Source organism: Phragmites australis, chromosome 3, assembly GCF_958298935.1.
Source record: "Phragmites australis chromosome 3, lpPhrAust1.1, whole genome shotgun sequence".
Classification (NCBI taxonomy): Eukaryota; Viridiplantae; Streptophyta; class Magnoliopsida; order Poales; family Poaceae; genus Phragmites; species Phragmites australis.
In genome coordinates, this window is record NC_084923.1 from 26,065,651 (window position 1) to 26,089,801 (window position 24,151).

The 24,151-nt window shown below is 43.9% G+C and overlaps 1 protein-coding gene across 1 annotated transcript; it reads left to right on the forward strand.

Annotated features, from left to right (window-relative positions):
- The first annotated feature begins 1,038 nt into the window (after window positions 1-1,038).
- On the forward strand, window positions 1,039-2,854 carry LOC133912738 (classical arabinogalactan protein 9-like). Its single transcript, XM_062355627.1, has 2 exons — window positions 1,039-1,891; window positions 2,477-2,854. Exons 1-2 carry the CDS (start codon window positions 1,199-1,201, stop codon window positions 2,564-2,566), a joined length of 783 nt encoding a protein of 260 aa, XP_062211611.1. The 5' UTR covers window positions 1,039-1,198; the 3' UTR covers window positions 2,567-2,854.
- Window positions 2,855-24,151: the final 21,297 nt, after the last annotated feature.

Genomic DNA, 24,151 nt, shown 5'->3' on the forward strand with positions numbered 1-24,151 from the left:
TAAAATGACTTTTGGGTGAATCTAATTAAAATGGGTTGTACATGGATTATGTAACACGTACAAAATGTTTTAAAATTTTTGAAGTAACAGAAAATCACCGTTTTAAAGATGAGTAAAAACGAAATTTAATCAACTTAACATGACTACTATTTATGGACGGAGGGCTGGTTGTATTCGTCAACCGAATATGATTTTGTTCACCATTTTTGTTAAATAATGTATTAAATACAGATATTAAATTTATAAATACAATAATATATTATCTATTTTAATAAATATGATCAACTATGTTATCTAATTTTAAATTATTAGATATACTCATTGTACAACAACCGCTAGGATGCGACACCGCACTAGTCCCGAAAACCCAAACATGAGAACGCCGGGCAGCACCCACCGGCAATCGAATAGGGCAGCTTCGATGATTATTTTGCAGACGTGAGGGGAGAGAAAAACTAGTGAGGATGAATATAAGAGTTAGCTAATAGTTTTTATTTTATAAATGTAGAAAAAATATTACAGAGTTATATTTTAATTAAGAGATAGCCCTAAACATTAAATAGATCTTACCTTTATCTCCTATATAAGATAAAAAATTAAAAATAACGAGATTCACATCTTTTAAAAAATGTACTCTAATAATCGGAGCTACTTAGCCATCCTGACAAGCAAAGTTAAGTACTCCGCAACACAGTAGCGTCACGAGTAACCACACGCGGCAACGGCTCCGCTCGTCCAGCGTACGAGCCCGAGGTGGCCTGACAGGTTCGGCAACGATGGGTGGCTGCTCGCGTCAAGGGACGAGGGGGCGCCATTACTTTTCGCGGACATCCCGCCGACACTCGCAACAACGGCACCCGACACCCGGCCCGCGCCCGACCGTGCCGTCCCCACGCAGGACCCCAGCGCGCGCTCTGGCTCCCGGTCCTCCTCCGCGTCCGCCCACACCTAACCACACCAACGGCACGCTAGAGCGCCTACTCGCCAGGCGGCACAGGCCTATACGCGACCCAGCCCTCAACGTGACCGCGTCCCAATTCGCTCGGCCGCACCCACCTGACCGTCCGTGCGTCGCCTCGCTCCCTCGAGTTTCCACCTATTTATCCACCGCGCCACCCTCTTGCGGCCATCACTTGCGGTTTGCCTGCCATTCCTCCCGTTGCCACTCGCACAAAAAACAGAGCACACACAGTTCGCAATGGCGCGGGCTGCCGTCCTCTGCGCCGCGCTCCTCTTCCTCCTCTTGGCCACCTACTCCCTCGCGCAGTCGCCAGCGGCCGCGCCGGCCAAAGCGCCGCCCAAGTCCTCCAAGGCCACGACGGCCCCTGCAGCCACGCCCACCGCCACTCCCGCTCCACCTGCCCACGCGTCCAACCCCGCCGCCGCGCCGTCCGCCACCCCGGCCACACCCGCGCCTAAGATCTCCCCCGCCACTTCCGCCCCGGCCGCCGCGCCAACCACGCCCGACACCCCGGCACCCGCCGCCGCGCCGGCCAAGCCGAAGGCAAAGGCACCCGCTCCTGCACCCCCCGCCAAGGCCACCTCCCCGGCGTCCCCGCCGACAAAGGCTGTGGCGCCTGCTCCAGCTGCCACTCCGCCTGCGGCGACCCCTCCCTCTGTCGAGGCACCCGCGGCCGAGCCACCTGCGCCAGTCGCCGAGGTGCCGGTCACCGCGCCGTCCCCGGTCACCAAGCCCACTGAGACCCCGGCCCCCGCGCCGGCCAAGAAGAAGAAGCCGTCGTCGTCCTCTAAGAACAAGAAGAAGAAGAAGGGCGCGTCTGCCCCTGCTCCGGCCGCGGAGGCCCCCGCCGCCAAGAGACCTAAGACCGCTGAGGCGCCCACGGCCGAGGCTCCCGGACCCAGCGGCGATTCCGTCGCTGCCGACACCGCGGTACGCTTACTTACCATTGCTGACTGTTATATACTTACATGAACAGCGCTAGTGTAACTTCAGAATTCAGATCAGTTGTACACTAGGCAGAACAATCTACTGAGCGTAGTTGGAACTAGTGGAAACCGAAGAACGCGTGGTTGATACACGTGGCAACGAATCCAATGTCAATGTAGCCGTAGGTGAAGAGACGATTGCAACGTGCGCGTCACCGTCGGTGGCAGAATGTAGCCGGTGGTCGCTGACTGACGCGAACAAAAAGGATCGTCTCTGTTCGGAGTTGTGACACTGGACTCAAGAGCAGAGGGCAACTGCTTCTGCCGCCTCCGTTTTACTGCTTGGTAATCTTGTCACTGAACTGCAGATCTAATCAATAACTAGCGGTAGGATTACAACTCCATAATATTGGGTCAGCCTGACATGCACGTGCTTCTTGCTGTTGCCGCAAAACATAATTAGTCGAGGTCTGCACGTACATTAACGTCAACGTGTCCTCTGGTCGCGGTTCACATTGCTTGCTTAGTCGCAGTAGCAGATAAAGATAAGGGTGATGTGCTAACACCGTCTGTTTGTTGCGTCGTGCAGAACGCTCCAGGGAGGACCACGGAGAGGACGGCGGGCGTGATGGTGTCGGTCTTCGCTGTGGCACTGGGCGCGGCGGCTCTGCTAGCCTAAATCCCGAGTAGTCGTGCGATCCGATGCGGAATTGATGCTGCTACTGTACTGCCCCGACTGGCCGCGCCTCCTTTTTTCGCTTTTTCCTTTGTGTATTTTATTTATCGGAGGGCTGGCTGCCTTTCTTGTGTGTACTGTTTAGTAGGGCTCACATATTGATTCACTTGTCCGGATTCTCTTGCTTTAGGTCACAGATGATATGAGAGAGTTGTGAGAGAGCGAAGGAGGGAAAGAGGGGACTGTTCAGATTTATTTATATATATATATATCATTGTTACTGCTCTTCTACCACAAGGTTTCTTTCCGTCTTTCATGCGTAACCCGCACCTTTGTTTTGTTCAGTTATGCGGGCCATGAACACCCCCAGATGATGCAGCGTCCCTGCACTGGCAATTTGACATGGTAACCAAGTAACAAACATTGCATTGGGAATGGAAAGTTCGGTAGATGCCCTTTGTCATGGGACTCATGGCTGGACACGCCCGCCGGCCGTCAACTACAGATCTACTTCAGTTATAGACATTATTTCCACAAGGCACTTCAAACGAACGGCTTAAGCGAAAAATTAGAGGCTAGTGTCAGCGCTTGATTGTACACAGGCGGCCACATGGATATGAGACTGGCTAGAATCTAATTTTCCTTCGATGGCATGCATTTCTTATTGAAGTCGTCGAATCCAGTTGTGGTTAGAGTTCAAGGGTGGCGTTCCCAGGGCATAGAAGGATGCACAGGTTAGAATCTAATTTTCCTTCGATGGCATGCATTTCTTATTGAAGTCGTCGAATCCAGTTGTGGTTAGAGTTCAAGGGTGGCGTTCCCAGGGCATAGAAGGATGCACAAGGCGGAAGACAAGCCTGTGCCGGACGGCAAGCAAAATGGCAGAGGCTGCAGGGGTGCCACTACTCGTGATGGTGGAGAACCGGCAATGGACAAGGTTGGGCTAGGGGTGATTCGGAGATGGCCCGGCAAGACTAAGTTAGCTCGACGGTAGGTAGCAGTTGTGGCTAGAGATGAAAGGAGGAGAGCGGAGCAGGGTAGCGAGTTACGCTGGTGTGGTTGTGAAGAGAGTGAGTGTGCGCGCTGGCTGACGGAAGAATAAAGAAGGAGAGCCATCGAAATGGAGATCGATCGAACAAACCACATGTGTCGAGCGTATTGATGGCTGATTACAAATATAAAGTCGCTTTCCATAATCATTTCGTCCAATTAGGGGTGAAAATGGTAACATAAATTTCTGTTTGACTAGAGATGGTTTCCATCTAAGCCGGAAAATGGGTAATACGTGTATGTTTCCAGAATTTTCTAACATTTTCCGGCCTTATCATTTTCGACTCCGATTCTAAGGGAAAAAAATGATATTGAAAATGGTTTGGACAATTTCCGATTGTTTCCAACCATTTTCACTTCATTCTCTTATCGGTCACCCAGCACCCATACATTTGATCTTATTCTCATAGTGTAACCGGCGGCATCTCATAGTTAAATTGTGCATAGTTGTCAATTTCTCCACATCAATAGTTTATCATAAATGATCCTAATATGATCATTTGACTATTGTTTAATGTATTTGAACTTTGGTTCCTACACTGTTCCTGGATTGACCTTTGGTAGGAAATGCAAATCTGCACTTGCTTTTATCTAACCCACTATCAACATTTCAACACTGCTCATTTGCACTTTAGAAAAATTTGTCTACACAACACTGATCAATTGTGGTTTTGTATGTGTCACACTCCACAAGTCGAATTAGGCCACGGGACACTGCGAATTCATGATTTTTGCCTCGAGAACACTAGAGTACACTATAGCATGGGAGAAAGACAGTTTTGCACCCTGCATCGCACTTTTGGAATTTCTTTTCTCCGGGCATAGACCATAATTAATTCTCAAAATTTGTAGAATGATGAACTACTCTATTCCTCATACGTGTGATTTTTGTTAGATTTTTTACAAAAATCTTGTAGAATGAACCCAAGGGCAAAATGCTATTTTCCCTGCTCTAGTATCCTGGAGGCAAAACCATGAATTCAGTGTCCCTGTGACCTAATTCGACTTGTAGTGTGACACAAACAAAGCCACAATTGATCAGTATCATGTATCATATAAGATGTATTATGTAAGATGTCTTATTAAATGTACTGTTATTTATCTTATCATATAAGATGTATCATATTGTCATATACTTATCCATGAGAATTATCAATTTTCGATCGATGTCAACATATTACTGATCGTGAATGCTGTTTTCGATTTTTCCATACAACCGATGTCGTATCCGTTTCCTGTGTTATCACTTTTGTTAATGTTAAACTAAAAACAATTTTAGCGTTTTCTGACTGTTTTCACGCCTACATCCAATGATGATTAAAAGTGCAATCATGATCATTTGATAGGAATATTTTTTTTCAGTTATGGTCTTTGGGCATCATTCCACACGGACATACCTGCCTGATGGACCGTGCCATATCAGCAGCATGCAGGGCCTCTTTGGTTAGAGTCCCGGCCACCCTGCTTGGTCCAGGCAGCAAATCCAGACGTCGGATTTCGGACGTTTGGACCTGGATTTGCTGCATGGTCCAGACTGCCTGGTCCTGGTTCGAACCAAACAATGGATATCTATATCGATATTCCCGGCCAATTTCTCGGCCTCCCAACCGGTATACATCGCCCATTTTTCTTTTGTCGTCCGACCGATCCATCGCTAGGTCCTCCTTGCATTCCGGGCGTAGTTAGGTACCCGCAAGAGATTTTTGCCGCGGCTCTGTAATGCTGGACGCGCGGTTCGCAGCCCTCCCGGTGCCATCAACGCGTTCCTTAGCGATTGGAGAGGAGGAAAATATCCCACCTAACCTGAGCGTTCTCTCCCCCCACTCTGTGTTGTCGCCTCCATGCCGTCGCCTCTGCGTCGCCCCGCAACCCCTCCACCTCTGCACTACCCCGGCATCACATCCTCGCATTGTCGTCGCTAGGGTTCGCTCTTGGCGCTACCCCGGCATCCCCTCGCCATCAGACAGCAGTTGGAGCTGCCGCCGACGCGGGGGTTCCCGCTACACTACTACCACTAACAGGCCGGGGAAACCAGCGAGAGCGGTGTCGGCGTTGTGAGCGAGCTAGCGAGAGGCCGGCCACCCTGCGCCGCCGCTTCCCCTCCCCCAGATCCAGCTGGCATAGCCCCAGTCATGTTGTGCTGACGCCTCCTCTCCTCCTCTTTCTCCCTGCCGCCTTATCCTCCCACGTCGTCCCTGTCGCTTCCTCCTGCGCGGTAGCGAGCGAACCGGATGACTCATAGTTGTTTAGCTCGAAGTATTAGGAATATTTGTGTTAGCAATGTGGTGAATCACACGTAGCTGAGTGATATTTGCATTGTGCAGGCACACTGAGCTCAGGGTAGATATTTTGTTCAGGGCTTTTGAGCCAATACAAACATGATGTTTGGGAAAAGAAAGATAAAGCTGACCTGCACAATCAGTGATGGGTAAGGAAAGTTTCTTATTTGTACCTATGTCAAACCAGTGCAAATTTTTATTTTTCGGATTTCATGGTGCACTTTTGAGAGGATTGGCGTTTTCATGTTTTGTAGCCACTTTAAATGAGTATTCTCAAGCTTCATTGCATTGCGTTGATGGATACAATATTCTTACATTGCAGGAATCTTCTGAAATGTATTACAGACCGTCATATGTTCTCGTTCAATCAAACTGAGCATATATTCTTTAAATATGGATGATATTTCCAATCTTCCATACCGAACAGGATGCTGGTGTGCGCCTAGCTTTTTGCAGATGGTCAATCATAGCTAAAATGCAGGCCGATCCATTTGGTGTTTTATGAATGTTGTTCTACCTTGCAGCTAGGGCCTAGAAGCAATAGTTAACTTGGTGATATATGTTGGAATTTGAAGGGGTTTTTCCTTTAAAATTCGAATTTGAGTTGGAGTCAAATTTGAATTGAGCAAAATTCCTTAAAAGGAAAAAAAAAGAGGAATTAGGCCTGACCGAATGGGCCGCTTCTAGGCCCAAAAGCCGAGCAGCCCACCCGGCCGGCTGCCTAACCTAAAGGGGTGCCCCTGCTGTGGGGTTGGCGGCGGCCGCCACAGGGTAGTGTTGGGGGGCTCCACCCTTCTCAGTTCTCCGTTCGTCGCCCGGTGATTTCGGCGCGCCGTTGAGGCGTCGTGGGGTGGATGCCGGGCCTCTTCCTCTCCCTACAAAGGCAGGTGGACTCACCTGATCTTCCACCGGATTTTTCCTTCTGTGAGCTATTCTCCACTTGCTCTGATCCACGGTTCTCTCTCTGTGTTTCTTTCTCGTGCGAGGCTGTGCCGGCTTCCTCCGATGGGGCGTCGACCGACACGGTTGAGCTCACCTCTGGTTGAGTTCCCGTCGGCTCTCTCTCGCCGGCCTCGTGCGGGATTTGGCGCTGCGCCTTCTGCCTGTTCGGTGTTCGGCTGATTCGGTGGCTAGCTGCGCGTGTGCGCGAGGAGATCTGTGGTGTGGTGGCTTGGTGTTTTCTGGGCTGTGCCTTCGTGCACGCCATTGCTTGCAGTGTTCGGCTTCTTCACCTTGGCCCGGTGTTGGACTCTTGCTGTTGTGGTTTCTCTGCTTCTCACGTGTTGGCTGTGGTGTGCCTCGCAGTCGGCTCAGTGGCATTGTATCTCCGAAAGCTGTTCCCAGTTGGCCTTGGCATAGAGGGGAATCTCAGTTTTCTGGGTCAGTGCATTCACGTGCCTTGCCATCTTCATCCTCCTGGACAGTAAGCTCGTTCCAATCCCTTCTTTACATTCCAGCGTGCAATTTTGATTCTCATCTAAGTACTCTGTATATGCATGCTAGAATTGGCAATATTCTACTCTGTGATGAATGCGAGCTAAGTGCGTTTAGTGTATCAATTGAGCTCTTAAGCTGGGCCGTAGTTGCCGGTTATTGATCTAGCTGAATTTCTGTTATTCATCTGTGTGTCCACTGTGGTGTGCATTTTGACACCCTCTGTTCAGTGGTTCTGTGTTGGCACGGGAACTCTGGAAAGCACTTGGTGTTATCTAATTCTGTTGGCTTGGGCGCCCTTGTATATTGCTCTTGATCTGGTGTCACCTTGTGGCACCTTGCTCTGATCAGTTGCATTCGGCTGTCTTTGAGGCTGCCTGATCCTGATGGTTTGGGCGCCCTGATGTGCTCTGTGTTTGGCATTCTTTCTCTGTTATCTTTAGATGCCGACTGATACTGTGCTTTTCAGAGGTGTTCTCTTGATCATAAACTAGTGTAGAACGGCCTAGCTTTAGAGGAGATTTGATACATTGATCGGTAACATCTTAGTATGTGTTGATGGCCGTTAATTCGGCAACTCGCTCTGAGAGCCATGACTTTGTTTTAATAAATGTTCATGTGTTATATTGCCTCACTTTGTCAACTGTCAGTCTTGATTCATTTGTATTCATGAGTAGCTTATGTGCTTTCATATATGCTTTTGAAATGCTCATGTTTACCTATATGATATATGTTGGCAGTTATGTTTTTATATACTCTTGTACATTCGGAATCATTTCAATCGAAAAGTTGCTAAAATGTAATTTGATACAACAATCCAGAAAACTGAGAGTAATGGCCGCTCACTCAGACGTCATTAAACCTGACTCTTTCGACGGCACATGTTTTAAACGATGGCAGATTAAGACTAGGATGTGGCTAACCGACCTGAAGTTGTTTTGGGTCGTGACTAGTGCTCTCCCTGAGACTGCGCCAGCAGATGCTGATGCGACAGTAAAGGCCATCGCTGATGCAGAAAAGGCTAAATGGGAAGACGCAAATCAAGCCTGCCTATCTTGTCTGCTGAACATTCTGTCGAACCGTCTGTTTGATGTGTATTCGGGATTCACTTCGGCCAAGGATCTCTTGGAAGAGCTAGAGAACAAGTTTTCATAGGTGGATAATGGCAATGAGTCATTCACAACAGAAAATTTCCTCAACTATAAAATGTCTGAGGGAAGGTCTGTGATGGAGCAGTTACAGGAGCTTCAGCTCATAGTCAGGGACTTAGTCCAGTACAACTGCATCCTTCCAGATAATTTTCTAGTGAATGCCATTCTGGCAAAGCTGCCATCCTCGTGGCTTGACTTCGTGACCGCTCGCTGGCACATGAAGAAGCAAATGACACTCTCTGAGCTGTCTGCTGCTATCAATGTCGAGGAACGTGCAAGAGCCAGTAATAAGCCATCACCACAGGTCCAGGCTCACCTAGTGGAGAAAGGGTCATCGTCGAGATTCCAGAACCAGAAGCAGAATAAGTACAATGCTCAGCCGCCACAAAATCAGAATCAGAACAAGCCCAAAGGCAAGAAGATGAAGAAGAAGAGAGAGGACTTCATTTGCTATGTCTGCGGCACGGCCGGGCATACTGCTCGCATGTGCCGGGACAGGAAGGGCAAAGGTCCGGCTCCTAAGCAGTGCAAGGAAGCACATGTGGTGCTGGGTCCATCCAGCTCCGAGGGGTATGTACCACAGGCCTTTATGGCAAGTTCATCTAATGATTGGTGGATTGATTCTGGTGCTACTATCCACATATGTGCTGATCGCTCTGCATTCTCTTCTTTTCAGGGTGCAGCCTGTGGCCCCGTCTTGATGGGTAACGGTGTACCGACAGCAGTACGTGGAGTTGGACAGGTCTGTCTGAAGATGACTTCAAGCAAGACAATCATCTTGAAGGACGTACTATTCGTGCCGACCATAAACCGGAACCTTATCTCAGTATCACAGCTGCTTCGCCAAGGTCTTAAGTTAGTGTTCGAGTCCAATAAAGTCATTTTGACTAAGTTTGGAAATTTCATAGGGAAGGCGTATGAGTCTGGCGGTCTGTTCCGCATGTCAGTAATGAATAATTATTCTTTTTCTGCTATTCATCAGTCTTGTAATAAGTACCATGATGTGTGGCATTCCCGGTTGTGTCACATTAATTCAAGGGCCATCAAGCGTTTGAGCAACATGAATTTGATTCCTGAATATAAACTTGATACTTCTAGATGTGAGATTTGCGTGCAAGTAAAGCAACCTCGTCTACCTTTCAAGTCCATAGAAGAGAAAGGCAATTCTCCTCTAGACCTTGTCCACTCTGATGTATGCGAAATGAATGGTATAATATCTAAAGGCGGTAAACGCTATTTCCTCACCTTAAGATGATGCAACTAGATATTGCTACATCTATCTAATGAGAACGAAAGATGAAGCACTAGAACATTTCAAAATCTATAAAGCTGAAGTAGAAAACCAATTAGATAGGAAGATTAAACGCCTAAGGTCTGACAGAGGAGGAGAGTATCTCTCCAACCTATTCTCCGAATACTGTGCAGAAAGTGGAATTATTCATGAAACCACTGCCCCATACTCACCCCAGTCAAACGGGGTTGCCGAACGGAAGAACCGAACTGTCTGCGACTTAGTTAATTCTCTGTTGCAGAGTTCAGGTATGTCGGATATATGGTGGGGCGAGGCAGTTCTTACAGTATGCTATGTCCTAAATAGGGTTCCTCCACGCAACCGCGAGGAGACGCCATATGAAGGATTTAGAGGGAGAAAGCCGAACCTTTCTCACCTTCGGACTTGGGGCTGTCTTGCCAAAGTCAGTCTGCCTTTACCGAAGAAGAGAAAGCTAGGACCAAAGACTGTAGATTGCGTCTTCCTTGGTTACGCTACAAACAGTGCAGCCTATAGATTCCTAGTGGTCAAATCTGAGACGAGCGAAGTCGCTATCAATGTCATTATGGAGTCTCGGGATGCGACATTCTTCGAAGACATCTTTCCGATGAGAGGAAATGAGATAGTCGCTCCAGATGGTTCTAGTGAGCCGTACTCTATTCCTTCAAGTGTGTATGATCCAGATCCAGATCTGGAGTTGAGAAGGAGTAAGAGACAGAGGACTGAAAAGTCACTGGGCGATGACTATGTCACTTATTTAGTGGATGAGGAACCACGATCCCTCACAGAGGCATATGCATCTCCAGATGCAGAGTACTGGAGGGAAGTAGTCCGTAGCGAGATGGATTCCATCATGGCTAACGGAACGTGGGAAATGGCAGAGCTTCCAGCTGGGTGCAAACCGGTAGGGTGTAAATGGATCTTTAAGAGGAAGAGGAGACCCGATGGTACTATAGAAAAGTACAAGGCCTGCTTAGTGGCTAAGGGTTTTACTCAGAAAGAAGGGGAGGATTACTTTGATACGTATTCCCCTGTGGCTCGTTTACGCACGATCCGAGTGCTATTAGCACTTGCCACTGCATGCAAACTCCATGTCCATCAGATGGACGTGAAGACCACTTTCCTGAATGGAGAGTTGGATGAGGAGATATACATGCAGCAGCCTGATGGATTTATAGTAAAGGGCCAGGAAAAGAAAGTATGTCGTTTGATTAAATCCCTGTATGGTCTAAAGCAAGCTCCCAAGCAATGGCATGAGAAATTCGATTGCACGTTGATCACTGCCGGGTTTTGTGTAAACGAAGACGACAAGTGTGTGTACTATCGTTTTGTTGGGAGCAAAGGTGTCATTTTGTGTTTATACGTAGATGACATATTGTTTTTTGGTACCGACATGGAAACGATTAAGGAGGCAAAAGATTTCCTCTCCAAAAACTTTGACATGAAGGACATGGGTGAAGCTGATGTCATATTAAACATCAAGCTGTTAAAGGGGGAGAATGAGATTACCTTATCCCAATCTCATTATGTGGAGAAGGTCCTAACCCGATTCGGGCAAATGGATGCTAAGCCAGTCTCCACACCCTATGATCCTAATGTCAAATTGCATAAACACTCTGGTGAACCCGTAAACCAGCTGAAGTATTCACAGGTCATTGGATCACTTATGTACTTGAGTAGTGCGACAAGACCAGACATCTCATATGCAGTATGCAGGTTGAGTCATTATACATCCAACCCTGGAGATGATCATTGGGAAGCGCTGATAAGGGTACTCAGGTACTTAAGAGGAACGATGAACCTCCGTATTAAATATACCGGTCATCCAGTAGTCTTAGAAGGATTCAGTGATGCTAACTGGATCAGTGACTCGGATGAAATGAGAGCTACAAGTGGCTATGCTTTCACTTTAGCAGGTGGAGTCATGTCATGGAGATCGTCTAAGCAGACATTGATAACACGATCCACCATGGAGGCTGAACTAGTTGCCCTAGATTCAGCAACGATGGGAGCAGAGTGGTTGAAAGACCTTCTGTCAGACCTTCCTGTGCTGGAAAAACCAATTCCAGCTGTCCTAGTATACTGTGATAATCAAGCTGTGATTATCAAAGTTCAGAGTAGAAAGGACAACTTGAAAACCTCCTGACATATTCGGAGACGGTTAAAGTCATGTAGGCATGCCAGAGAGACTGGTGTAATTGCAGTGGAACACATCAAGTCTGAAAGGAATTTAGCTGATCCTTTCACTAAGGGTTTGGCGAGGAGGCCAATCCAAGCAGCGTCTGAGGGAATGGGGCTCTTACCCTGTTAGGTTTCTACAGTGGATACCTATCCTGAGTGATCGGAGATCCCGTGATTCAGGTTGTAGGAAACGAAGCTAGTTGACACCAGAAGCATCTCTTCCTAGGTCCCATTAGCTGCAGTGCTTCATCTGTACAGCAGGCTGAGCATAAGCTCTTAATGAGCTCTACGCCATATGGCAGGAAATTGTCCTATAGGATTTCTAGAAGAGCTCACCTATGTGAACTAATCATGAGGTCGTGATTCGGGAGAGAAAAAGGGATACTCTCTAGTGAGTTCATGAAAAAGGTACAAGGGCATGACCGTAAAGCCCTGCCCCGTTTGAGGAGCAGATCTACTGCCCAGTACTATATGTCTTTGAAATGAAAGCCCTCACACAAAGACACTGGATCAAGGTCTAATCCTCCAAGCTGTCTCTGCGGGGTCGTAGTTTCTTTGGCTAGGCAAGGTTCAAGCTTAAACGCACCTTCGCCGAAAAATTAGTATATTAAATCAGTTTTGATGTCCATTTGATTCAGTCAAATTTTGAAAGGTAAAAGGTGGGGATTGTTGGAATTTGAAGGAGTCTTTCCTTTAAAATTTGAATTTGAGTTGGAGTCAAATTTGAATTGAGCAAAATTCCTTAAAAGGAAAAAAAAGAGGAATTAGGCCTGATCGAATGGGCCGCTTCTAGGCCCAAAAGCCGAGCAGCCCACCCGGCTGGCTGCCTAACCTAAAGGGGTGCCCCTGCTCTGGGGTTGGCGGCGGCCGCCACAGGGTAGTGTTGGGGGGCTCTGCCCTTCTCGGTTCTCCGTTCGTCGCCCGGCGATTTCGGCGCGCCGTTGAGGCGTCGTGGGGTGGATGCCAGGCCTCTTCCTCTCCCTACAAAGGCAGGTGGACTCACCTGATCTTCCACCGGATTTTTCCTTCTGTGAGCTATTCTCCACTTGCTCTGATCCACGGTTCTCTCTCTGTGTTTCTTTCTCGTGCGAGGCTGTGCCGGCTTCCTCCGATGGGGCGTCGACCGACACGGTTGAGCTCACCTCTGGTTGAGTTCCCGTCGGCTCTCTCTCGCCGGCCTCGTGCGGGATTTGGCGCTGCGCCTTCTGCCTGTTCGGTGTTCGGCTGATTCGGTGGCTAGCTGCGCGTGTGCGCGAGGAGATCTGTGGTGTGGTGGCTTGGTGTTTTCTGGGCTGTGCCTTCGTGCACGCCATTGCTTGCAGTGTTCGGCTTCTTCACCTTGGCCCGGTGTTGGACTCTTGCTGTTGTGGTTTCTCTGCTTCTCACGTGTTGGCTGTGGTGTGCCTCGCAGTCGGCTCAGTGGCATTGTATCTCCGAAAGCTGTTCCCAGTTGGCCTTGGCATAGAGGGGAATCTCAGTTTTCTGGGTCAGTGCATTCACGTGCCTTGCCATCTTCATCCTCCTGGACAGTAAGCTCGTTCCAATCCCTTCTTTACATTCCAGCGTGCAATTTTGATTCTCATCTAAGTACTCTGTATATGCATGCTAGAATTGGCAATATTCTACTCTGTGATGAATGCGAGCTAAGTGCGTTTAGTGTATCAATTGAGCTCTTAAGCTGGGCCGTAGTTGCCGGTTATTGATCTAGCTGAATTTCTGTTATTCATCTGTGTGTCCACTGTGGTGTGCATTTTGACACCCTCTGTTCAGTGGTTCTGTGTTGGCACGGGAACTCTGGAAAGCACTTGGTGTTATCTGATTCTGTTGGCTTGGGCGCCCTTGTATATTGCTCTTGATCTGGTGTCACCTTGTGGCACCTTGCTCTGATCAGTTGCATTCGGCTGTCTTTGAGGCTGCCTGATCCTGATGGTTTGGGCGCCCTGATGTGCTCTGTGTTTGGCATTCTTTCTCTGTTATCTTTAGAGGCCGACTGATACTGTGCATTTCAGAGGTGTTCTCTTGATCATAAACTAGTGTAGCACGGCCTAGCTTTAGAGGAGATTTGATACACTGATCGGTAACATCTTAGTATGTGTTGATGGCTGTTAATTCGGCAACTCGCTCTAAGAGCCATGACTTTGTTTTAATAAATATTCATGTGTTATATTGCCTCACTTTGTCAACTGTCAGTCTTGATTCATTTGTATTCATGAGTAGCTTATGTGCTTTCATATATGCTTTTGAAATGGTCATGTTTACCTATATGATATATGTTGGCAGTTATGTTTTTATATACTCTTGTACATTCGGAATCATTTCAATCGGAAAGTTGCTAAAATGTAATTTGATACCACAATATCTACCAGCTCAGGAATGATATTTGTGTTTACTCAGGGATTCATATGCAGGATCAAGATCAAAGTGTATGATCTCTATTACCGCTAGCATCCAGTATTTTTTTTAACGTGTAATGGTTTCCCATTTCTTTAAGCATGATATTGAACATGATCTTTCTATCATGTGAATGTAGGTTGTTAGATTATTCTAGAGATCATAGCATATTATCAGTAAATAGTGCAGCTACAACAAATTGGTGGTCATGTCGTATTAGAGGTTGGTTCAATCCCAGGGGACCTTCCAAAGAAAAATGATGTTGGTGCTATTAACCTGGTCTTCATTGGATGAAGATGTTTGCATCTCGCTTCAATGTATATTAGAATATACATAAAGTTACAGTTCAAAAATAAAACATGTTATTATGGTTAATGGAGACAAGTTAAACTATATGCGTACTTGATTTTTTCCCCCTCAAAGATCTTCCTATTGATTGTATCAATGCAGAGTTGAGGACTTCAACCTAGATTTCGCTCCCCCTTGCTTGAATAGTTGATCTGCTTTGATTAATGTGGCACATTTGATCATGTAGGATGGTTTGCTTCAATATATGAGGGACACATTGCTGATCGTATCTGGAAGTTTTCGATTCATTGGCTCTATCATTAATATCTAGATGATAATATGCTGTTGAATATTTCTGCAATTTTGCCTCCCTCTGCTAAACATATAAACATAAGTTTCTTCTGATATCCCTTCTGATTATGTAAGTACTTTCTGATGTCCATCCTGTACTATTACAGTTACCACATATTGCATTTGATTATGTAGTTATTTCTGGAGCTGTAGTGGTTGTCATAAAGTACTCGTGCTACTGTGGCCAACACAATATACCCTCTCTTTTACACATCCACGATTGCTCACACTCATTTGTCTCTTATAATTACCTGTTCTTACAGGCAACCTTGCAAGTTAATATTTGAGTTCATTTATGTTTCCAAGAACGTTTTTGTACCTTTGGATAAAATCTAGACTATACATGTATGTTTCTTATATTTTTATTTGGTTAATTTGTTACTTTATGTAGGATGAAATCATGAATGATTGTTTTGCATTTTTGAATCGTAATTATCTTTTAGTTTAAATATATCATGGGATCATGGAGTAGTGCCATATATAAATATAGGAAAAATTGTCAGAAATACCTTACAGGTCTTTTAAAAATAAATATAAATAAAACTGGTAGTGAGTTTTGACACTGACTAGAGGAGAGAAGCACCCAGGGTTATCCTAGGCCTCAAAATTGAGTAGACACAGTACTTACCTCTGCTTTTTTTTTTTTCTCATTATTTCTTCAGTTGGTAACAATATTTACTTTGGCTTGCGGTTTGCATATATGTTGTGATATTCTCCCATCATGTTATATTGTCTCTTAAATAACCAACGTCTGAATTTCTAATTCAAAATTGCCCACTAATTTCAGGTTTTCCCATATGCAACACAGTTTGTATAGCTACTTGAGATATCTAGGTCCAAGCAATATCACAGTGAGCTATCAACAACTGAGTCGTCAGAATCCATCGACAATGGCTAAGATGTCGTCCAATACAAAATTGATCATATGTCCAAGCGGTCTATCAATATTATGTATTTTGGTATCCCCAGCAAGGTATTCAGTTAGCGGTCCTCTCCTCAGTGTAATGTCCTCAAGTTACAGGAAAGTAGAATATCTTGAACACTTTATCACAGCTTTCCATTATATTACATGTGATAGTCTTTTTCAGCTTCAAGTTGCATTTGCCTTGGGAAATAGTTATTTCAAAACATGAGAAGTGATAAGCGTAGAGATTTCATGATCATAAAAAAGAAAATTTTGGTTTGTGTCTGTTGATCAGCAGTAGTGTTCATATATTGCCACCGAGCAACAGGTGGGGGCGCGCCAAGTAAAAGGTGTTTAATGCAGTCTACTCAATGACAGAGTCAACTGATCACTTATGTAATAGTTCTCATTGGACATGTGTTTCCTCAGTATATCCTTTTTCTGGTGTGTTATTAGTTTAACCTTTCAGTGTTCTGTTGGGTGACATCTTTCCTCATTCCTCGTTTTAGAGTTCCGAGCTATTTCATAAATATTTTTCTGAATTTACACTTGGCAACTATATAATGTAACAAGCCTATAGAATAGCGCTGCGATACCATTTTTTTTTATTTAGTTGATTGCATTTGTTTGTTATGCTTTGTTTGATTTGGCGTTACTCAGGCAAAGATATGCCGTTGCCTAACAAAACTAGGAGGAACTCAGTAAGACAAGTTGATAAACCATGCTCAATATGCATACTGGCTCCTCCATTCGTATAAACAGAATATTAGGAGGCAAGAGAGTAGTGGTAGGAGAGTATCAGTTTCAGTTGCTTACCATACTGTGCATATATTGTGTTGGCTTTCTGTTTCTTTCGTTCATTTCATTTGACTACTCTCCAGACAGTCACACATACAGATTGATGTTCATTTCATTTGACTACTCTCCATACAACATGCAGATGGTTGAATATCAAGACCATTTTTATTGATGATTGATTATACCGAAATGATAAATATAGATTGAATATATCTTCATATTTTGTGCTCTTCGTTAGGCAGCTGCATGTTACATTTTCAAGGGACAAATTGATAAACGTTTGAAGGTTATGGATATGATTGGCATGAAGCTTTCTACTTGAACCAAATTAAGGTGAGCTCTAACTTCCTCATTTTTTTATGTAACTTCTGTGATGACCTAAATGAACTGTTTATAGGTTCGCTGCTACAGTACTTTTTAGCCTATATAAAAAGTTAAGACATCTTTTCGTAATTTTCAGTTGTGTGACAAGTTATAACATCCAGCTATATTCCTTTTTTGTTACATTGTACTCGATCATCCTGCTTTGTCCTAGGTTTGTGCTTAGTTTACTTGCTATTATTGGCTATATTAGATTATCCTAACAAATTTTAGATGGCTGCAGGAGCTATAGAGCATCATGTATCCCGTGACTCAAAGTATGATTTTTAGGTCTGGTGGCTTCGATAGATTGATTCTCCTAGCTGATGATGTCTGGTAGATCATCCTCAAGTTTGGTGAATGTTATTTCCTGAAGAATTAGTGCTTGGCGAACAAGGTTTTTATTTTTGGTTGCTGGTGTCCGATGCCTTGTTTGTTTATTCCAATGATGGGCTTTGTGCTCATTCGAGCAATAGTTAGAATCGTGTTGTTTTTTTTTATTAGGTAGCTGCCTTTCCCAATGATTGTTTTAATCTATATCATGTTGTCATCAAGATTATTAGGATAGGAGAAATGTCTAAATGGAATGGTTAATTTCTTGCTATCATAGATCTCTGATCAACTCTAGCTATTGGTGGTTGTCTGCAATTCTGTAACACCCTGATTTTCAAATTTATCAAATTTCTAAAAAATTTCAAAGTATTGAATAGCTTCACTAGTAGTATAGGTTTAAAACCTATTTTCTTAATCGATCAATCAATATAGCTTATTATTTTCTGTGCATTGCATGCTGAGTTTTGTTAGAAGCCAGGTAAATGCATTAGAGTTCTTTTTCCTTTTCTTTCTCTTTGGTGTTTTGAGTGAAAAAGATTTTGAAAAGGTTTTTACAAAACTCAGTAGTGAATAAGTTAAGGATTTTAATGGTTGGAATTCAAAATCTTTAAATTCTTCATCTATTCAATCATTGATCATACCTGATCCTTCTCCAGGTCAAGTCAATCTCTCCTCTTTCTCAAAATTCTACCCAAATTCAAATTCAAATTCCTTATCTAGTCCTATTCTTGTTCAACCTTATCTTTTTCATTTCTCTTAAACTCACTCCAAACTCAATTCAAATTCAAATCCAATTCAAACTTCTCTGCAAAAGTTTCTTTTCTAAACCCTATATATATCTAAAGTATCTTTGGGCTCAATCTTGCTCAGGTCCAAACTCTTAGCCAAGTCTTCTAGATGGCCCAACAAAGGATCCACAAAATCTGCAAATTTTCGCGGAGCCCTGGACAGCCTCATCTTCTCATGACGTTTTGGAATTCAAAACGGCCTCAAATGCAAATCTTGACAATACCAAAGTTGTAGGTCACGTCAAGAGCTTCGATTTGAACCTATGGAAGTCCTCTTTTGTATAATGGAGCTAGGAGTTATGGCCCCCGAAATCAGTATTGCGCAGAGAAGTCCGAGTTCAAATAGTTTATCTTGTGGCTCATTTTTGCAAATGAATATGACGTTTTCAGAAGTTCCAATGACTATCAACGTTGTAGATCTTTTCGATTAATACAATTTAGAATCAAGAAACGTCCAATTTGGAGTCCGGACGATAGAGATATCATCCTCGGAATACAGAGCTGCGAAAAAGGAAACCATAACCGACTCGAACTCGAATCCGATTCGTGTTCGGTTTGGACTCCACCTCAACCAGCCGCCCCTAGCCCTATATATATGAGTTGCACACCATCTCCTACCTCTATTCCATGCCTCCAAGCCCTAGAAGTCGTTACTGCTCTGTACGTGTGTCGCCGGAGCGCCGTCGTCCGCCGGAGCCGTCGCCGCCGCCGTCGCCCGTGATACGCTATGTCGTCTTCTCCACGAATCCTCCTTTCTCGACCATCAAAGAAAGGTGAGTACCCCTTCTTCTCCTCCCTTACTACTATTTTAGTATCATATTAAGTCCCTAGCAAAGCCCTAGCCCCGGCCAAAGCCTGATCTACACCGCCACAGTCGTCACCGTCGTGGACAGCCGCGAGACAGTCGCGCTGTAGCTGATTGGTATTGATGTTCCCGACCAAACAGAGGTCAAATCACCAAGCCCTTTCACCGGTGCATGTCCCATGATGTTCCCCACACCCTCACCAACCAGGTCAGCCAGTAGATTAGCCAAACTATCGAAATCAAGGTCGACATACCCGCTGTCCGGTTTCTGGACGCGTTCTGCGCGCGCACCAGATTTGTATTCGCATTCCCCGTCAATCGGAAAGCCGTATGGATGCACCAACCATGTCACGGCGTGTGCCATGGAGTCTTGTATGTGACCCTAGGAGCTCATTCCCGTTTGTGCAGTGACACGACCAGAACGCTCTTGCCAACCACAGCACGTCGTAGCCATCACCCGTCTCAGCTATGCTGATCGTTCTTCCTCTCAGTGGATGATCTACCAAAACCCATACCATAGCATTGTGTTCTTAGAATATATGAACATCTCTATTCAAATGGTTTGTCAAATTTGGCAGCCAATCTCCTAGAACGCGAGTGTCATTGTTCCTGCATTTGTTCGTGGTCACCACCAAACCTAGAAGCAGTCATCGCTGTTTTGCCGCTACCTCGGATGACCCCTTCCAAAACCAACCGTACCGCTGAGTTAGTCTTTCCGCGTTCTACGCCATGCTTCCCTCATTTCACTGAAACACCATTGAAGCCGACATCAATGTCTGTGGCCACATGCCCAATCGCCATCTTCGACGAAACTCGAACAACCACCGCTACATAGAGTGACTAGTAGTATTCTTAACCTAGAAGTGCAACCTTCGGCCTTTTTGATCCATCATAGGTGGTCGATACTAGATCTCAGCGTATCCCTTCTTTAATCCAAGACGGGACCTGCATAGCATGCCAAGTCAGCGCTACATCATTCTCCTTAGCCTAGTCAGTGAAGTCTAGTCTGCCCTAAACTTCTTGAATCTTGCGCAATGACGTTATCAAGCCTAGCGTAATGATTGCACAATAAACTCTTTTCCCATCGGAAGATTACTCCAGTAAATTAGTCTTTCTTTTCAGTCTAATCCATCTCTCGAAAGCTCATTCTCTTTTCATCTTAACTCTGATTTAGGCGATTCTTGCGTCTAAACATTTCTAAAATCATCTCTATCCAATCATAGTATTTTTAAAGTATTTTAATGATGTTTGGTATGTTGTTCTTAGTGTTTACTTTGTGTTGTTTGTCGGTAGTTCTTGTGATTAGTTGATAACGTTCCGGAGCAGTTCGAGGGGCTTCAAGACCAAGATTTCGACAACACTGAGCAGCATTGGGAAAAAGGCAAGTGTCATTGATCATATTGAACTTATGTTTTAAATGTTTTGTTTTACAAAACTGCATGCAATGTCTGTCAATATGATGGGTAGTCACCTATGTTAGGGTTTTCCCCAGATTTTCCCTTATCCTCCCTTGGAACCTAGATGGTTTATGGTTAGGTGTCCTTTATGGGTAGATTGCTTAGCCATGCTTTTGGGATGTTAAGAAGTTTCATGATCTTGACTAATGAACATATACAATATTGATGGTTAATTTGTTAATGGTCTAGCAACATAGAACTTTAGGCCTTGAGCAAAGTAGTTTTGATGGTTGTCATGGTTATGATGTTGGTTTAGTATTTGCTCAAGTAACCTAAGTAAGAACCGGTTCGTGGAGTGACAACCCAAGAAGTAACATACCAACCACGAGGCTGATATGGGTAAGGCGTGAAATACTGATTAGAGTCCATCCAGTGTGTGTTGGGTCACCACAAAAAGGGGCTTCTGGGTATGAGCTTAGCTTGCGTAAAGCCTAGCGGTGAAACCTAGTGGGCAGACACATACTGAATTAGTCTCTGGTTAGTGGAAAGTGTTATACAGTGATTCTTGGCGGCACACCACTGGCATGTGTTAAGTGTTTTGCGAATATGGCAATATGGAATTCACTGACTCGTGGGGAAAGCTGGACAACCTCTGCAAAGTGTAAAACTATTATAACAGCCGTGTTCACGGTTATGAGAGACTTGGATCCTCACATGATTAGTGGGTTGTGGTTATGAGTTTAGTTGTGGTTATGGTTCTGGTACAAGGAGTACTAGATAGTTGTGGTTATGGTTCTGGTACAGGGAGTACTAGATGGTTTTGGTTATAGTACAGAGAGTACTAGACGGTTATAGTATGCAGGGTGGGGAGCCTTGTATGCTAGGTGATGCAGTGTATGGTTTACATTCACTTAATAATTGTTTAATGCTTTTTGAGTCCAAATATGTTTTCATTACTCGCATTTACGCAAATATACCATGTGTTAGCTTATTCTTGATATAAGCCTGCATATCATTACTCCCCCCCACTTGCTGAGTACTCTATGTGCTCACACTTGCTATTTTCCCTACACCATGCGACATGTATGCTGCTGCTCAGTGAGTGAAGATGTTGAAGATTATCAAGATGAGGTTGTGACGTTTTAGGCGCGTGTCTCCCGGTCAGTTGCCTGCGGTGTTGTTGGGCACCAGTGCTTCTGTTCCGCTACATATATCTTCATAGAAGATAATATATGTCAATTACTGTAAGAGTTTAACGTTGTTTAATAGAAGTATTATTTTTGTTACTTTACCTGTGACGTCCTTATGTGTGTTGAATATTCTGGACACACATAAGCCGCATCTGATTTTGACCGTTAAAACTGGGTGTGACAAATTCAGACTTTCATGAGATGAATGCAGCTCTTCCTAGGTCTCTTGATTGTTGCAGGTTGGCTTCGACTAAAGTGTTGCTATGCATATGATAGGATAGGATAAGCATTATCCTTGTCTGTTGTATTCTTAGCTTTTTTTATCTGCTCCATCATTTCCCCCCTTTTTATATTTGGTCTGCTGCATCAGCTACACTGTCATAGTGTCATGCCTAGATTTTATGCTTTTTGTAAAGCAGTTGCTTGGTTTTGCATATATTTTTGAAAAGAAGTGTCAATTTCAAGGGGAAAGGTTAGGGTCCTTGACTCCATGTATTCGTAGAAATGTTCAGCGTTATGTTTGCCTGCATATAGGTATATGTTCAGTTATCAAAGAATTAACTCATGACGGTTGCTATGGCTGCTACAGGTATCTTCCCATGCATCAAGCCTTGAGTTGATGGTTATGTCAAGAAAAGCTTTAGAGCCACTTGCAAGCTACAACCAGTGAGTTCATTTTTGATATTTTCGGAGTTACCGTGCATGATTCTTTCTAGACTGGGGTCATGCATGTGGGCCTCTTTATGAGGATTCTCGTGTGGAATTGTTGTGATGCTTCTCCAGAATTTTTACATCTTTTGTGAGTCTGAGAAGTGAAGGATTTTTTGCTAATGGAAACGAAAAGAGCCTTGTAGTCTAAACCTAATTTCTATGTCTCATATGTAACCAGAACCTAATTTGAATGTCTCTTCTATAATGGTACATAATTACCTAAAAGCACTCTCGTGATTTACACATCGCCACTCTTGTCAGCCGGCGCACCAATGGTGTGCCCCCTTCAACTAAATTGGTACCTTTATAGCTCTTATCATTGAACTATTAAATAACACAGTACTAATAAACAACTGCAAGGGAAAATGATTGACTTGCAGCTATCCTTTAGATTGTTGCCTTGTACTAAGTAAAATGTAAAGGTGAGCAAGACCATGTTTTTTAACAATGAATAGATTTGTTTCTTGTTGATTCGATGCCTCCAGGCATGAGTAATGGAGCATTTTAAAAGTATAAATTTTCCCTTATTTGATGTGTTGTTCAGTCCTCTATGGATCTTTGGCTCTGCTCTATTACACCTTTTACCACTACTCAACTTAACAGTGTTCCTGCTCCATTAATGTTATTTTTTTCTTCCTTTTTCATTCCTAGCTTCTGAGCAGCATGCTAAATAAAAAGAGGTATTGCACTAGGAGCCTTTTGGACAAAATCCGATAGAAAAGGAAAGATAGAGTACTGAATTACTTAGACCGTTTTTGCTGTTCTTCTCTATCGTCACATATTTGATGCCCTTATTCAGTGTTGTTTGCTTTCTTGCATATTTGTTCATTTTCGAATAAAAATGTTGTGGACCCTTAGGTAGAGCTATTTGTAAGCACTGAATATTTTTACTATGAAAAAAAAACTTTGTTCAAATATACGATTGTAGCCAAATTAATTCTTCCATCTTGTCTTGTGATCCAAATGATTAAAAATAGTGTGGACCCTTAGGTACAAGGATTGTATTACTATTGTTTCTTGTTTAGTTAAGGTTACTTTTGAGTTCATTGACTGTGAGGAACTGTTTTGCTTTTTAACTTTGAAAATTGTTTCCTGTATGGCTAGCGATGTCCTCCCATAATTATGAGAAGCTGTTTTGCTCTTTAGCTCTGAATATTAGAAGTCTATAGGTAGGTAATTGGTAGGTTCAGTGACTTGGAGATGGTATCTTACACACATATTGCTATCTTTTTGTATGTAGATCTTGTTCGATTGTGCTTAAACATATTTCTTTTAGAATTGGTGGTTCTCTAATGGCAGCCTTGTGCAGTTTTGCATTTCTTCCCGGAACGAGCATTATTTTTCAGATATCATTGGTCACTTTGGATGGTCTGATTTTCTATGACCCCTTTTACTTTAGCTACTGTATCTCAGGCATATCTTTGCTTGCCAATTGCCATTGTAGAAAAAATGGATCTTTTGTACTTTATATTTAGGACAATAGTTCACTCAAAGTTTTAGCAGAGAAGCCAATTGCCAAATGACAGGGGCAAGATAAGAAGCGCGTAATTTTAGGTTGCTATTTTCAGTTTAACTTTGGTTGCCACCTTTGTTTTTAGAGTTATATTACTTTATCTATTTCATATTATTACAAAACAGATGAAAAGAGATTATTGATGTGCACTTGCCTACTTTGGTCACCATAATAAGATCGTGTTGTCTACCCAGTTGATCATTTCACTTTTGCATGGTACATTTCTTCATTTTTTATATGCATGTGATTGTTAGATGGCTTGGTAGAAGTGTACAATAATAGGCTAGAATGAAGGATTAGTTTAGTTCAGCATGCTTGACAATAATGTGGTACATAATTTACACTTTGCTGATGCATAAATTCTATTGGGAAAATTGTCATGTCAAGGAAAGGA

Bases quoted from the DNA above. Each gene is read 5' to 3' on its own strand.
- LOC133912738 (XM_062355627.1), top strand. From the start codon at position 1,199: ATGGCGCGGGCTGCCGTCCTCTGCGCCGCGCTCCTCTTCCTCCTCTTG. The intron at 1,892-2,476 runs GTACGCTTACTT...TGCGTCGTGCAG, and splicing joins CCGTCGCTGCCGACACCGCG to AACGCTCCAGGGAGGACCAC.